General features: G+C 49.6%; 1 protein-coding gene across 1 annotated transcript in view; it reads left to right on the top strand.

Moving 5' to 3' along the window:
- SLC12A8 (solute carrier family 12 member 8) overlaps positions 1–14,868 on the top strand; it is a 46,615-nt gene that overhangs the window by 5,304 nt on the left and 26,443 nt on the right. Inside the window, exon 4 of the mRNA XM_066553734.1 lies at positions 999–1,230. Coding sequence (XP_066409831.1) covers positions 999–1,230 — 232 coding nt within the window. The remainder of the gene's footprint in view (positions 1–998; positions 1,231–14,868) is intronic.

Raw genomic sequence — 14,868 nt, 5'->3', positions numbered from 1 at the left:
TGGAAGGGAATCCCCCAGGATCTCCAAGTTGTTGGTGCCCAACTCTCAACATCTGCATGCCATCAGCCTTGCTGAAAACCTCACCAACCCTGCAGCTCCTGGGCATGGGCCAGGCTGTCCTGCTCCCCCTCAGTGGGCAGTGCTGGGTCTGTCCCAGGTGGGGGATCTGCAGTGAATGGGGGCTCTGCTCTTGCTGTCCTTTGTCCCTTCCACATCCCTCAGCTGTGCACAGGGGTGGTGGGGTGCAGGAGCCAAGGTCACAGCAGCCATACCAAATGCAGCTGTCTGCCCTGACCTGGTTTTCCAGGGATGCCATGCACTGGAAGGGCTGTTGCTGGAATGTCAGCTGGCAGGAATTTCTGGAGTGAAACCTCCTGGTGTTTTGGGTTGCTGTGCTGCAGTGGTGTTTGAGCCTGTGCTGCAGATGTCCTGTCCTGCAGGCTCTCAGCCACCCAGGGCAGAGTGTGTGTCCTGTCCTGCTGCAAGGCAAACAGGCAGCTTTCCTGGGACATGGCTCACACAATGTGCTCTCCTCCAAAGGGCAGGCTCCATTCCAGCAGCGAGATGGGGAGCTGGTGAAACATCAGAGTTTGCATCCAAATTAAACACTGAGTTAAAAATAACCCCCAGGAGGCAGTGAAGGGGAGACAAACAGCTGCTCTTCAGGCAGGTGTTCAACTGGGACCCTTTCCTCCAGAGAAGCAGAAGAGGGGAAGAAACAGAAGCTGGCTCATCCTTTTCTCTCTCAGAGAAGCCAGTGTAGTTTCTCCTGGAGTGTTGATAGAGGGTAGAGGTGACAGTGGAACATCTGGGCTGCTGGTCCTAGCACCCAGCCTTCCCTGTCTGCCCAGCTCTGCTGCTGTGGCAGTAACATCCAAGGTTGTACTGTGACCGCCAGTGTCGTTCTGTCTGTCTGAACAGAGCCCCCCAGCCCGGCATGGGGCAGTGGATGGGGTCCCTTTTCTCCCGTGGGGCACTGACAGAGCTGTGCCCCTCAGTGTGTTGCAGGTGCCATGTACATCACTGGCTTTGCAGAGTCCATTGCAGGTGTCCTGAGCCTCAGCAACATCTGGGCAGTGCGTGGCATCTCCCTGGCTGTCCTGCTCGGCCTGCTGGGCATCAATTTGGCTGGGGTGAAGTGGATCATCAGGCTCCAGCTCCTGCTGCTCTTCCTGCTGGCTGTCTCAACACTGGACTTTGTCATTGGGTCCTTTACACATCTTGATCCAGGTAAAACTGGGGGTTCATTGCATTGGGGTCAGCAGGCATTAGTCCCTGGGGTTTTCTCCTTAGCTGTGTTTTTGCAGTGGCACTTGGACAGTGGTAGAGTTCAGAGCTTCCAGATGTGTCTTCTGTCCTTTGGTACTGATCTATTAGAGACAACCCATTATTTTGCAAGGAGTGTTTGCAGAGCATGACTGAAGATGCCTTAATAATTTAGGTGTTTAACCCCGGGGACTAAACTCTCAATTTGTGCTCCTGTTATGTTTCATTTGGAGGTTTTCTAACAACAGAGAGCATCTGTGTCTGCAGTGTTCTTCATAGCCTTCTGCTGCCTGACTCAGCATTGTGCCTGTGAAAATGAGGATTGTGAATTTGAGCTATGGGGATCTTGTGTGGACACCTCTGAGGTCCCTCAGACCTGTTTGTGCTGTGCTGTGCACTCTGCTGGGTGTGCTGGCCAGGGCTGTGCTGGGGGTCTGAGCAGGGAGCTGGGTGAGGGCAGGTGGCTGCTGGGGTTTCCAGGACCCATGAGTGGGAGTTCAAGGACCCATGAGTGGGAATTTCCCCGTAACTTTTGCCAGACTGAGTTCAGCCTGCAGTGACAGCTCCAGTTCAGGCAAGGGGGAGGTTCAGGGCTCCCATCTGCAGCCCTGCTCACACCAAGTCCTGTTCCCTTTCTTCTGTCTGCTTGCTAACACATTTCAGAGCGATAGTGAAGTGCAATTAGCTGAGTAAACAGAAGGTGTCACCTTTTTCTTGGCTTCCTCTGCGTCCAGCAGCGCCTTGGGGAGTGGCAAGTGACCTACTAAAGTGAGTTTAAGGAAAGATCTTCAGTTTTCATTGACAGCTGTGATTCAGCAGCTGGGCTGGGTGGCAGGAGGTGTCATGTGGGCACTCGCAGCACCGATGGCACAAGTGTCATTCATGCTGCTGTTTTATTTTGTGCTGCTGCTGCGGTGGGCAGGGACAGAAACAGCTGCTCCCCTGCCAGACAGAGCCTCATGGAAAGGCATTTACACTTTATATTTAGCACGTGGGAAATGCCCCAAATGAGACCCCGTGAAAGTTTCAGCAATACTTGTAAATGAGAATGAAGCAGGGGCAGTTGTGTTGCTGTTTTGCAGGGAAAGCAAGTGACCTGCTCCAAACAGCTGTGCTCCATAGGAAGTTGTTTTCTAGAGGAAACGGGGCTGGGGGGCGTGTATTGGATTTTTGTTGTGCTCCTCGTAGACCTTTCTAATAGTAGAGAAAAATGAATACTGGAGGTGAGACCAGATAGCAGGAAAGTGAACACAGGACCAGGAGGCAGGAATTAAAGGAACACAAACGTCAGCAGCAAACATGCCCAAGTGGAGGCCACCACAGTTGTCTTTGATTTCCTCCACTGCCGAGCACTGTCATTTTCTTCTGACAGAAAATAGCGACAGGAAGGGAGATGAGGCAGCTGAGCATCGCAGATGCTGCAGTTCAGCTAAGGCTGACTAAAGACAGGAGGGCTCCCAGTGCCTGGAGGGAATTGGGCTGATGGTGCCGGACCCAAGCCCTGGCAGCCCCCGGAGCAGCTGCCCTGGGGTGGGACAGCGGCACAGCCGGCAGGGACAGCTGCGGGCGGCGGTGCCTCCGCACACCCTGTGGCAGTGCTGCTCCCTCCAGCCTGGCAGGGGGATCCTCCCAAGCGCTGCATTTCCCCAGAAAGCCTCTGAGTGGTGTGTCAGCACCGAGGGTGAGCGCTGGGCTCCCAGGAGCCTCCTCACGCTGTGCTGTCTGCTTTCTGTGCAGCATGGATGGATGGATGGATGGATGGATGGATGGATGGATGGATGGATGGATGGATGGATGGATGGATGGATGGATGGATGGATGCCTGTCTCTTGGGATCGCACCCACCAGCAAAGCATCCGTCCTGCGAGGAGCCTGCAGGTGGGACACGCAGGTGGTGCTGCAGCTCCAGCCTCCAGAGCCAGCTGATGACAATGGCAGGGGGCACTGCACCAAAGCCCAGCACCAGGGGAAGCATTTGAGACCCCTTTGGGGTGGGCTCTCCACTGATCAGCCCTCAGGAGCGTGCTGCTGCTTTCAGTTTGGTTCTGTGGCTGCAGCAGGAGCTGAGATGCAAAGGCAGCATGCAGGGAGAGGTGGTTTTTGAGGCTGGAGCTGTAAGCTGCATTGTAGCTGACAGCTTGTCTGGGTCATGTCCTTGTTTTATGGCAGGTTTATGGGGCTTCAGTTCACAGCCTTGGGTCTCAGTGTCTGACCCTGTAAAATGGGCCTTGTGCAGCCATCCTGCCTTTTCTGCCATGGCAGCCTTTTCCCGCACTTAACATCTCCAAGTGCTGCGCACACAGGAAGGGACTGCACATCTGCCAAGCAGCAGTTGCTTGAATTTAAATAATCTCCAGGAATGCCTGTCCGTCTTGAAGGTCTTAACTGGCTGCCTTTGTGTGGCTGGGCTGGGTGGAGTCCCCTGCTCTTCTCCCCATTCCCGCAGCTCACACCCAGGCACACACCAAATCGGATATTGTCCAAGCACTCACTCCCTTCCTGTGGTTTGCCTTTATTTTTAGTCTGAGGACGGAGCATGTTTACACAAAAGGGGGCTTCTCAGCACGGCTTCCTGCTGCTCTTTCTCATTTTTTTTTCCTCTCTCTTGCTGTGGCTTGCTCCTGCTCCAAGAGCCAGCTGGGCTCCTGCAGCCAGGAGCTGGGGCTGGAGGAGCTGAGTGCAGGCAGGGAGTGCTCTGGGTCACTTGTCCAGACTCTGCTGACCCCTCTGGGCCTGCCAGCTTGCTTGCTGCTAGCCTGCCCTGTCCCTCTGCCTGGCCCCCAGGGCTTTTGCGCCTTTCCACAGGCTGCCTGCAGGGTGGAGTGGGACTGGCTGATTTTTTGGAGCTAATCCTAAATCCTCCCTTGGCTTCAGCTGGCACTTCCCCTGGGGCTTGGTCACAGTCCCAGGCTGGGATCTCCGCCAAGGGTGGGTAGCGAGGAGAGGGGCTCCCTGTTCTGTGTGAGAACCAGCCTCCCTGAGCTGCCTCTGGCCACCCAGCTTCCAGCTCAGTCCCTCCTCCAGGAACAGAGACCCCTGTGCTCCTTCCTCCAGAAGGGAGACATCCCTATTCCCTTTCTCCCTAGCACAGGTGAGTGTTTTTAGTAAACCTAACACAGGTCAATTGAAATCAGCCATTGCTCGACTTCTCAGCCCATCACCAAGACCCAGCACTAGCTGCAAATTTTCATAGCAGCAATGCAGGGTTGTTTTGGCTTGTGTATGTCTGTATTTTAATGATGGAGGTCCATTCCTCAACATCAACCTGAGTAATTTTGGGAGGAGCAGTGAAAGTAGAGGAGAGGATGCTCCTCTCCCTGACCAGTTTCTCAGAACAGTATGTGAAACTTTTTTGGCCTTTTCACATCCTGAACATTAGAGTCACGGAAAAAAAGAAGATAAGCCGTCTGTTAATGCCCACTATTTTATTTTCCTAGCATATCTCTGCTAATTTTTGTGTAGGGTGACTCCCAAATACTCCCTTTCAATTAGGCGCCTGCTTTCCTGTTTTGGCAGTGGCTCCCAGGTGCCCTGTGAAAGCAGAGCAGCTCTGGGAGCTCGGGGGGGCCACCACTGGGAGGAGGGCTGGTGTTAATTTGGTTGTGCTTTGATGGGGAGATGAAAGGAATCACAAGAGGCCCAACAACAGCCTCTTAAATGCCTGGTGGGAGTGAGAAATAAATTATCTTGTTAGTAATTCTGTAATTGTGTCCCCTTGGGCTGGGATTCCCCGGTCCTGCAGTCGATGGTACCACGTGGCTGGGTGTGTGGGGCTAAACCCCTCTCCTCAGGCTGGGAAATCTGGGTACTTCCTTTCTCAGGGATGGAGGGAGGTTTGAAAGGCATATTGCTGTCAGGGTGCTTCTGCTTGGGATTATTTTCCATGCAGACCACATCCTTCATGTCACCCGCTTGGGTTTCAGCTTCCCTAAGCTGCTCACTCAGAGCCCAGAAAACTCATTTATCATCTTCATGTATTCCTCTGAGGACAAGTGCTTTGGAGGATTCATCCCCATCCAATGTTCTATGGCCAAGCTGGGGAGCTGATGCTGTCCTGTGGGTACCACTGGTGAGGATTTGTGGGAGATGAGTTTTGCCTGGAGCTGCTCCAGCAGACAGGGAACCTGCAATTGTTGAAGTGATTTATGTATATAGACACTCTGGTGTTGTAAAGATGCCTCAAATGCTGCCTCTGGGGCTTCGATGGGCTGAATTAATTAAAAATATTCCCAGAGATTGAATATGAAAGTGATCAAAGCATCCTAATCAGGGGCTTCTGCTTGGCTCTGGGTTTTTTTATTTTATTTTTGGGCACAAGGGGTGTGCCCCAATATCATAAGAGAGGGTGCAGGAAGGATGTGTGTGTCAAAAGATGATCTGCAGCAAATCCCAGAGGCTTTATCCAGGCTGATTGCTGACTTCCTGGCCTGAGACACATCTGGAAACTGGCACCAAATCCCAAGTAGAAATCACCGTGCGAGCAGCAGCAGAAAAAAAATTATAAAATCCCACTTTGCTACTGAACAAGGTACACACCGTGGTGAATAAAGGCAGGAGGCTGCTAATACACTCCTTATTTATTAAAAAACATGGGATTGCTTTTCCCAGCTTTTTCCAATTATAGTGCATTGAATGGCCCTGACATCACTCTTGAGTCGGGGCCAGCCTATTCAACAGTCTGGCGAAGACATTTATTAACTGGTTACCTGCCAATTGTCTGGGCTAGGAGCTGCGGGACAGATGTGTTTTGGAAAGTGATAACATTGTTAGAGGCCTTATTTAGATAGTGAGAGGAAAGCTACACCACTCTGTCCAGGTTCTCTGAAGTAGGTATTTAAAGCAGTTTATTTAGAAGGAAAAAACCGAAGCAGCTAGCCTTGAGATGCAGCCCTGTTTGTGGGTAGGTTTTCACGGTGTTTCCCTGCTGGAGGACATCCAGCAGTGGGACTGCGTTGGGGAGCAGCACTCTGGGTTGCTGCAGATGCTCAGGTGTCAGCACAGCTGCTGCACCCCGGGGCTGGGGCTGGCAGCGCTGTGTCCCTGCTCTGCCCAGCCCAGGCAGGATTCCCGAGCCACCGCCCCAGGCATCTCCCAGGAGGTGGGGAAAGAGGGGAGGAGGGCTCGGGGTCTGCGGGTCCCGCCCTCCTGCACCTACTGGGCTGCACTGGGGATGGATGCCACGTGCATCCAATCTGCTCCTAAAAATTTCCACAGGTGGATCCTTTCCTGCATCCTTGGGGACCCTGCTCTTGTCACTTGCCAGGCTTATCCCCTCTTCCTTGCAGCCTAAACCCACTGTTTTGGGTCTCTTGAGGACTTGGCACAATCTGGTGTCCTTCCTTTTTGCATTAAACCTCCTTGCTTGGCAGGCCTCTGGTGCTCTTCAGTCCTCTCTGGGCAGCTCCATCTGAGCAGCCATGGGAGTGAGCAGCCCTGTGTGCCATGAGCTGCTGAGGATGAGCAGAGCCCTGGCCTCCCCTAAATGAGACCCTAAAATGTGCCACTGAATGGTGCTGTCCTGTACTGGCTGGCCAGGTCCATGCCTGGAGCCAGGAGAGGGCTTGCTGAGGCTGTTACAGGTTTAAGCTTGCTCAGTAGAGTTCCTGATGTGCACAGGAGGTTTTGTACACATTGATTTCACCTTTAATTGCTTTGCTGTTTCCCTGTGAAGCAATGCTAAGCTCATCTTCCTAGAACTTGTAAATAAATCCTGAAACACCTTGGCTGGCTTTGTTAGACTCTGCCTTCATGTGGGCTTTCCCCATCCATCCCTCCCATAAAACCTCCTGTGCAGGCTCTCCTTCAGCAGCAACTTGTTTAATGCTACAGAACTGATAAAACTGACTGGTTTAAGGAAGATCTATATCATCCCACATCTTCTCCCTCTCTCCTCATTGCTGTGTTTGGATGGGACAGCTTTATTTAATTGTATTGATTTTTTTCCCTCTTTTTTCTGGTGCCGCCATATAATAGTTTTCAAATGATGGAGATATTTTGCCTCTTCTTTTTTTCATTCCCCCAGTGTTTAATTCCAGTCACAGTTCAGCTGTGCCCTGAATCAGCTTTCCTTATTTGGAAATTTAATTTATTAAGATAACTTCTAGTTATTAGATTCTTCCTCCAGCCACTTCACTTCTAGTTTGCATTCCTCTCCTAGGCTAAAGAGAAAACTTTGTGTGGGAAATAGGTCCTTATCTGCTGTTCATCCTCTCTCCTGGCTTGTGTTAACAATTTTTGACCTTTTTTGTCTGTAAGTAAGGGATTTTATCCTGGTTGTACCTTCACTAACTGGGATGGTGGCTCAGTGGTTCTTTCTGGTGTTCTTTTTCACTTGAAGGGGGAAATGCATCCATTGAAAAATTGATTTTTGTAGGGAAAATCTATTATATGACTTACACAGAATTAAATTAATAGTTTCAAACAAGCAAACAAAAAATCCTTTTAGGTGACAACATCTTGCTCAACCTTTCCAAAATCAAATGCTGTTTGGTTTGATTTGCATTCTGAAGCCAGACTTAAGGCTGTAGCTGTGTGTGTGTTGCATATAGAGGATAATGAAAACCTTCCAAAAATGAAAACAAGCTATCATTTTAGATACAAAATTAAAAAGTCAACAAAAGGAATCATTTTCTTTTGAAGTACCACTGTCATGTGGATAATATATCCATAATTTATTATGGGAAGCTGGGAGCATGGGATGCTGTAGTCATGAGGATGGCAGAAGGCTCATGGCAGGATCTGGTGGATTAAGTTGTATCATTTTTCCTTTGAAAGATGGGGATTTGATCAGCGTGGATTGGGCTTTGTCCCAAACAATACACGGAGCAGCTCTGAGATGGAGGGGAGGCCACTCCAAAGTCCAAAGGATGTGTGTCATCACCACTGCACTGCCACTCATTTTCCTCCAATTGTTGTGCCTTGACTCAGCCTAAATTCTGATCTCTCAGGCCTAGGGCTTTTCACTGGAGAAGCTCTCCAGAGCCTCCCACAGCTGGGCTCTCTGGGCATGACTTCCAAGAAATACCATTCTGTAATTGATAATGATACCCCATTGATGGAAACTGTTTTCCTGGAAGAAGGATGGAGCAAGGGACACTGTAGTTCTTGTCCTCTTTGCAATGAATAAAATAATTTTTACCAGCTGGTTTGAATACCATTGAACAAGCCAGGCTGAAAATACCACATCAAAGAAATCAAATAGTAATGGAAGGATTTATATATTACAGCAAGTCTAGTGCTTAGCATTAAATAATGCAAAACATAAGAATTTAAAAAGTTGAAACACCTGTGTTAAAGTCCCTTACTTTTTTTTTCCTGACCAGAATTTCAGAGTGTCTAATTGCAGAAAATGTTCTTTTTTTTTTTTTTTTTCTTTTTTTAATTATTAAACCCCACCAACCTAGTAAACCCCACTTACCAGAGTAAGTGCCAAAGAGCTCTGCTAGCTACTTCCACGGGCACATTCCTAAGTTTTCCTTTATTTAAGCAGTGCCTTTGTGATGAGGAGCTGTCTGTGCAGGCTCTGAGTGTGCTCTTGTGTACATTAGTGGTTTTCCACTTTCCCCAGAGGCTGAGGCAGAGATAAAGCAGGCACAGGGGAGCTGGGCAGAAATTAGCATTTCCTCCTACCCTGTCCCGTCCTGCAGGAGATGTGGTGTGGCTGGGGGGAGCATAGAGTGCCTCCTGATCTGAGAGAGGTGACAGCGTCCTGCACATGAAAATTGCTCCATTAGCTAAAGACAAACATCGGAGACAGATTTAAGCAGCTCCCTTTGTTTATTCTGCCTTTTATGCTATTTTTAGCTGCTGGCTAGCACCCAGTGCTGCAGGTCCATTGCCTTCAGGGAGAGGAGGTGCTCGTCATCTGATGGCTCCCATGGCCGGGATGCTCCACGAGGAGACGGGGGTGCAGTTACCAAAAAGGATAAATACGCAAAGGGATGATGACGCTTTTTTCTCCGGGTTTCCCCAAACAGATCGGCCCTGGCGCTTCTGCTGCAGCTTTTCTTGCTCGCCTGAGGGTATTCAGAGCAGAGATCCCATGTCTCCCCGAGCCTCCTCTAACACAGCAGAGCATCGCACTGGCTGATGCTCAGCCTCTTTCCAAGAGGCATCCTGCCGCAGGCTGACCTGCAGGACAGCTGCCGAGCCCCGGAGCAATTTGAGAAGAGGTGGCCCAGAGTGCTGTCCCCCGACAGCGCCCTCAGCATCCCCGCCTGCCCATTTGTCTGCTCGGCTGAGCCGTGTTTATGCCCGGGGTGATCCGTCCCGGTGCTGCTCCTGCCCTAAATGCCATTTAAATAGCCCGGGTTTGTCTCTGCCGCTGTTGGTGGGGATGCGCAGGTGAGGTGGAAGGTGGTTTTTGGGACAGGGTTAATGGTGGGATCCCCCGGAGCCCCCAGCAGCAGGAAGCCGCATTGTGTGTTGACTTTAAACAGGAGGTTTGGGAGATCAGCTCCGGAGCAGAAAACAGGGACTGGGGAGGAACAAACACTCGCTGCTTCAGAAGGGCGGCGATTTCCTTTCGGGTAAACACGTCATTAATCTCAGGGAGCACATTCTTTTCCATCAAAAGATAAGGGATTCCAGTTGCTTTTCTCAGGGCTTGGCCTTTTTAGATTGTTTTAACTGTGGCTTTCGCTCCTTCAATTACAGACTGTGCATACTCTCTCTTTTTAGGTTTGATGGCTTTATTGTGGGTGCAGAGAAAGTATTGGGCAAGGGAACTCCTTCCCTGCTTTCTTGAAATTTGCTCTTATCCTTCCTCCCCACCACCCTCTTGCCAAACTTTTTTCCCACTAAAACCTGTCTATTTTTTGCTACTTGCTGCTCTGATGAATTTGAAACGTAAGTGTGGTGTTTGTCCTGATTCATGAAACAATCTCCCCAGTGCTGATGATAACATAGGAGCTTATTTGTTCACAAGTGGAAAAATAGCAATGAGCTCCTCTCCCCACCCTGGGCTGCCTCTTGCTGCTCAGCTTTGGTTTGGCCCTTTTGCTGTGAGGAGCGGGCGATGCTGGCTGTGGCAATTTTCAGCTGGCATCGTTCTGACACATTCTGGGGTCACAGCAGTGGCAGAGGTGCTGCTTTTGCTTCTGCTCCCTGGGGCTTGGGGTCTGTGGTCACTCTGAGCCCTTTTGATCATTAATGTGTTTAGCTGGCATTTAGGGATGAAATTACAGAGGGAATTGAGTTCCTTTGCATTCTTACCTCCTCTCCCAGTACTTTCTGCTAAGGGTTGCCAACAGCAACATGGGTTGGGGTGGGGTAGAGCAGGAGCTGAGGAGCTCCCACATCCTGCATCTTTCAGTGCCCTGGCAGCTCAGGCAGATGCTCTGCAGCCTATCTGCACTGTCAGTGTGGCCACATGTTGATGTGTTAATTTTGTAATTCTTTTCTCTGCACAATCATTGACCGGCATGTGTTCAATAGAAAAATTCCTCTCTATTTTTTTCCCTTGCCCAGTTTGAGATTCTTAAAGTAGAAATAAAGTAGAAATTCTTAAAGTAGACTGTGGGAGCTGCCTGCAGGCAGGATGTGGTCCCGAGGACTGAGATGAAGCAAAGTCATGACATCATTTGTGACATATGGAGAGGGAATGATCTTGTGTTTGCTGTTCTCTGTCTGGGCTGGGCTGCACACACCCCATCTCCAGCTATGGAGCTGTGCTGCTGTCCACAAGTCCAACGTGGAGCTGATGTGCTCCTGGCTTGCAGGACATGTGCAGTGCTGCATGCTGACTCACATGGCACAGGTGTTGCACTGGAGCTGCAGAAAAGGGCAGCCTGGGTTTGGTGCATGTGGTCCCCTGGGTGGGTGAGTCCAGCAGTAGGAGACAGGGGCATCAACCTCATCAGTTTGCCCCATCTCCTCATGCTCTGCTCCCTGCAGCTCTTCAGCTTCCTTCTGCTTCTTCCCAGTCTTCCAGCCAAAACCTGTCTATCCAAAGGTGAAGCAGGAGATGTCCTGGAAGGTGTTAAAACATTTTTGTATTCCTGTACAAGTTCAGCAAAGGTCATGTTTATTCTCTGCTCTTGTCAGCGTGGCTCTGCTGCCCAGCGCCCTCTGCTTCCATGACTCATCAGTTCCCTCATCATTCCCTTGGAGAACTGGGACTTTCTGGTGAAAATCTGTTAATGCATCCTGCAGGTTGAGTGCCAGCCCACAGCAAGTGGACTGAGTAGTGGACTGGCAGCATGAGAAACCCACCACACTGTCCTCTCTCCCCCTCCAGCATTACCGCCCTCTGCCTGTTTTCCTTCCCAAACTTTCCACATTTTTCTCATACATTTCTGCCTGCACCTGACCTGTTCCAGGCTGGCAGCTGTAGGGCAGTGCCTGGGATCAGCAGTGGTAGTGTTGGACTTGCCTGGGAAAAAATATTGTGAGGATGTTGGGAGCTGGAGCTGGGTAGTTGTGAAGGCATGGCTACAGGAACAGGCCAGCCTTGGAAGAGCTTGGGAATGTGATTGTTAATGCTGCTGTTAAATGAGCCCAAACACAGGAAGCCAGGTGTGTGCATGGAGGGATGTGGAGGCTTGTGACTGCACTGCTTTGATTGATTTTTCATTCTGTTGGGAAAGGTGATTCAAGTGTTATTTGTGACCATGGTGCCCTCTTCATGCCTCTTTGATTATGCCAATCCACTGGAGAGGTGCACCATTTTCAGTGCCCATTGCCCCGTGTGTCACTGCAGGGCTGTGGCTGTGGTCAGCTGGACCCATGTCATCTTCTGGCACATCCAGCACTTCACTGAGGAAATCCAGAGCCACCCAGAACGTGGCTGTGCTGGTGCACAGCATCTTTCAGAGCTGTTACATCACATGATCCTGTGCTGTTTGTCTCCTGAAGTTAAATTTCAGTGTTTGCATGAGGGCTTGGGGAACAGAAAGATAAAGTCTTTGGGGTTTGGGCACCATTCATGGCTTTGCACCCATCTATGCACATCCACAGTTCCTGTGTGGATGGTGAACCCTGTGCATATGCAGTTGCTCACTGAGATGCTGAAAAACCTACTGCTAGTGGTGCTTTGGCATCCACATGTCACTTCATTTAAGGCAGACATGCCTAACTTTCCTTTGACAAGTGAATATGCTGCTCTCATGTGATAAGCTGTGGGTTGTATGTGTGTTTGGGAGAGTTTGGTCACCACCAGACTATGGTTGAGCTTATTCTGCAGGCAGGAGAAGAATTTGTATTTCAGGGGTTTTTGGGGGGAGAATTTCACTCCTTCCCTGCTGCAGAGCACTCCAGCCTATGTAGGAATCAATTTGGTTTAGGACACCCAACAGTCACCTGATAGACCACAGCCTCTGAGAGTTACCAGCTTGACAGGGCTTGACTTGCCCAAGGGGGAGTCAACAGCTCCGAAGTTCTGGACTTGCACCTTGCCCTTGGCTAAGAGTTTGGAGAGGGAAAATGTAACCATGTGGTTGGTGAGGAGTGGAACTTTATGTTACTGTGTGTTCAGATGAGGATGGCTGTGAGCACCATTCCCGGTTTCTCCACAGTGGTGTGCTCAGATATCTGCAGCACCCACACCAGGACCTCGTTCTGGGTGTGTGCTTGGACTGGCATCCAAGGCAAACAGCTGGAATTCAGAACTTATGCCAGAAGGGTTTAGTGGTGGAAGAAGAAATGGGAAAAAGATAGAGAGCAGAGATAATTATGCCAAGGATATATAATTATTCTTTGGCACTCCACGTCTTACACATCACACAGGATCCTGAAAATGCTGAGGTCAGACCTGGGAAATGTGCTGCAAGACAAACACTTCCAGCTGTTCCCCTGAAAGCAAATCTCAGCAAGTACCTTCCAGGAGGGAATGTGTGGGCTCACTTATTTTGGAAAAGAAAAAAAATCTCACCATTTCAAGCCTTCACCATTCACCTTTGTAATTAAAATCTCTAATCACAAGCAGAGTGCAATATGGGACTGTCTTCAGGGAGCTTTTTCTTAAGGTGGTTTTCCATTTTTGCACTATTTAGCCCCTGCCTCGGTGCCAGGCTTTACTTAACCTTAAGCTTGTGAACAGGCTTATTGAATTTGGCCAAGACTTAACTAATCTGTAATGAGCTCCAGGTTGCCTGGAACTTGGCAGTGCTGCCGTGCTCTGTGCTGTTGCATAATGGCCTGACCCTGTGTAACCACAGCTTCTCCTTGAGCCCCTGCTCCAACCTCTTTGAGTTCCCATTCTGGAACCCTGGGCTTCATGGAGGGGCTGCCCTCATAAGGGGAGTCCTGAGTGCCAAAAACCTCATGGTTTCATGCTCTTCCACAGGGTGAGAGGCAGGAGAAAGTACAAGAAAAGCCCAAACCCACCGGGGAAGAGAGGGGATGCAGCAGAGGAAATCTGGTGCCTCCTCCCAGGCATCTGTGACGGATAGAAAGACATCAGAGTTGTGACCATCTTCCTCCTCCTCCTCTGGCTACATTAGGCTGGTGTACAGGCTCCTGTGATCCCCCTGCGCAGGTGAATGGAGGATGCTTGTCCTGAAAGCTCTTCCATTTCAAACTTGTTGGGTGGTTTTTACTGTTTATCATTTTAGTAAGAGCAACTGGAAGGACTTGATTTGTGAAGAATCACAGGAATAGTTCAGATGTTGCTCTGAGTAATTTTTTCCCTATTGCTTATTTAGATCAGCTCAACCATTTGAGAAATGCATTATTTGCTTTCTACTTATTGAGTATCTAATGATGAAAATAAATTGTTACTGCTCTTTATTGTGCATTTCCCATAAGGCTGACATGGCACAGAGAAGGAACCGGATTCTTTTCTTCTAGGATGACACAGGGAAGATTGTTTATAGCACTTCAGCTCCAGCCCTCTGCAAGCCAGCTGAGAGCAGGATCATTAAAGGCAGGATTTAGAGGCTGTGGGTTTGCATAAATTGATTGAGAGCAAAATTTTTCAGACAAACATTTTGTAATGAACAAGGAGGGAGCAATCTGGTTTGAAAAAGAGAAAGGAGAAAAAGATCTCCTTACAGAAAAATGTATAAAATGATCTTGCCTCGTTTGAAGATCAGAGTGCCAAATATAGACCCTATCACATTTCCTTCCCTCCTCCTTCCGAAGCTTTTCCTTTTGAAGTGCACTTTCCATGGGATGTGGATAATTGACTCTGCAAACAACTGACCGAGGCCTCTGCTGGTTTCACCGATCCGTCTCCGTTGCTGGTTCCTGTTTTGTTTTGGATGATTTTTAGCCCAATTGCCCTGTCAGCTACAATTAGTGGCATTAATATTAATAAGCTGAAAGGTCACAGACGTCTTGCACTGGTCACAGGCACGTGGGCAGGCAGGAGATGCTCCCAGCATGTTGTCCTCAGCCCCATGCTCATGTGCCCCTAAATTGGTGGTGACTGCAGATCCTAGTCTGATCAAAAGGGATGGGAGGTTTGCTTCACAGGAGGGTGATTGAGTGAGAAATGAGGGTGCAATAACAACTAACATTTGGATGAACTTCTCTTTAATTAGTCAATAAGGTTCCTGGTTTCTTTATACAAGGGAAATGTGCAATGGCCTCTCACCTGCCAGAGCTGTGGGGAGAGGAAGCAGAAGTGGGAGAGCGTTGTAGGCACATCCTGTGGCTCTTTCA

The sequence above is a fragment of the Molothrus aeneus genome, chromosome 7 (genome assembly GCF_037042795.1).
Source record: "Molothrus aeneus isolate 106 chromosome 7, BPBGC_Maene_1.0, whole genome shotgun sequence".
Classification (NCBI taxonomy): Eukaryota; Metazoa; Chordata; class Aves; order Passeriformes; family Icteridae; genus Molothrus; species Molothrus aeneus.
The sequence above is the reverse complement of the archived record's forward strand: the minus strand, read 5'-3'. Positions and strand labels throughout refer to the sequence as shown.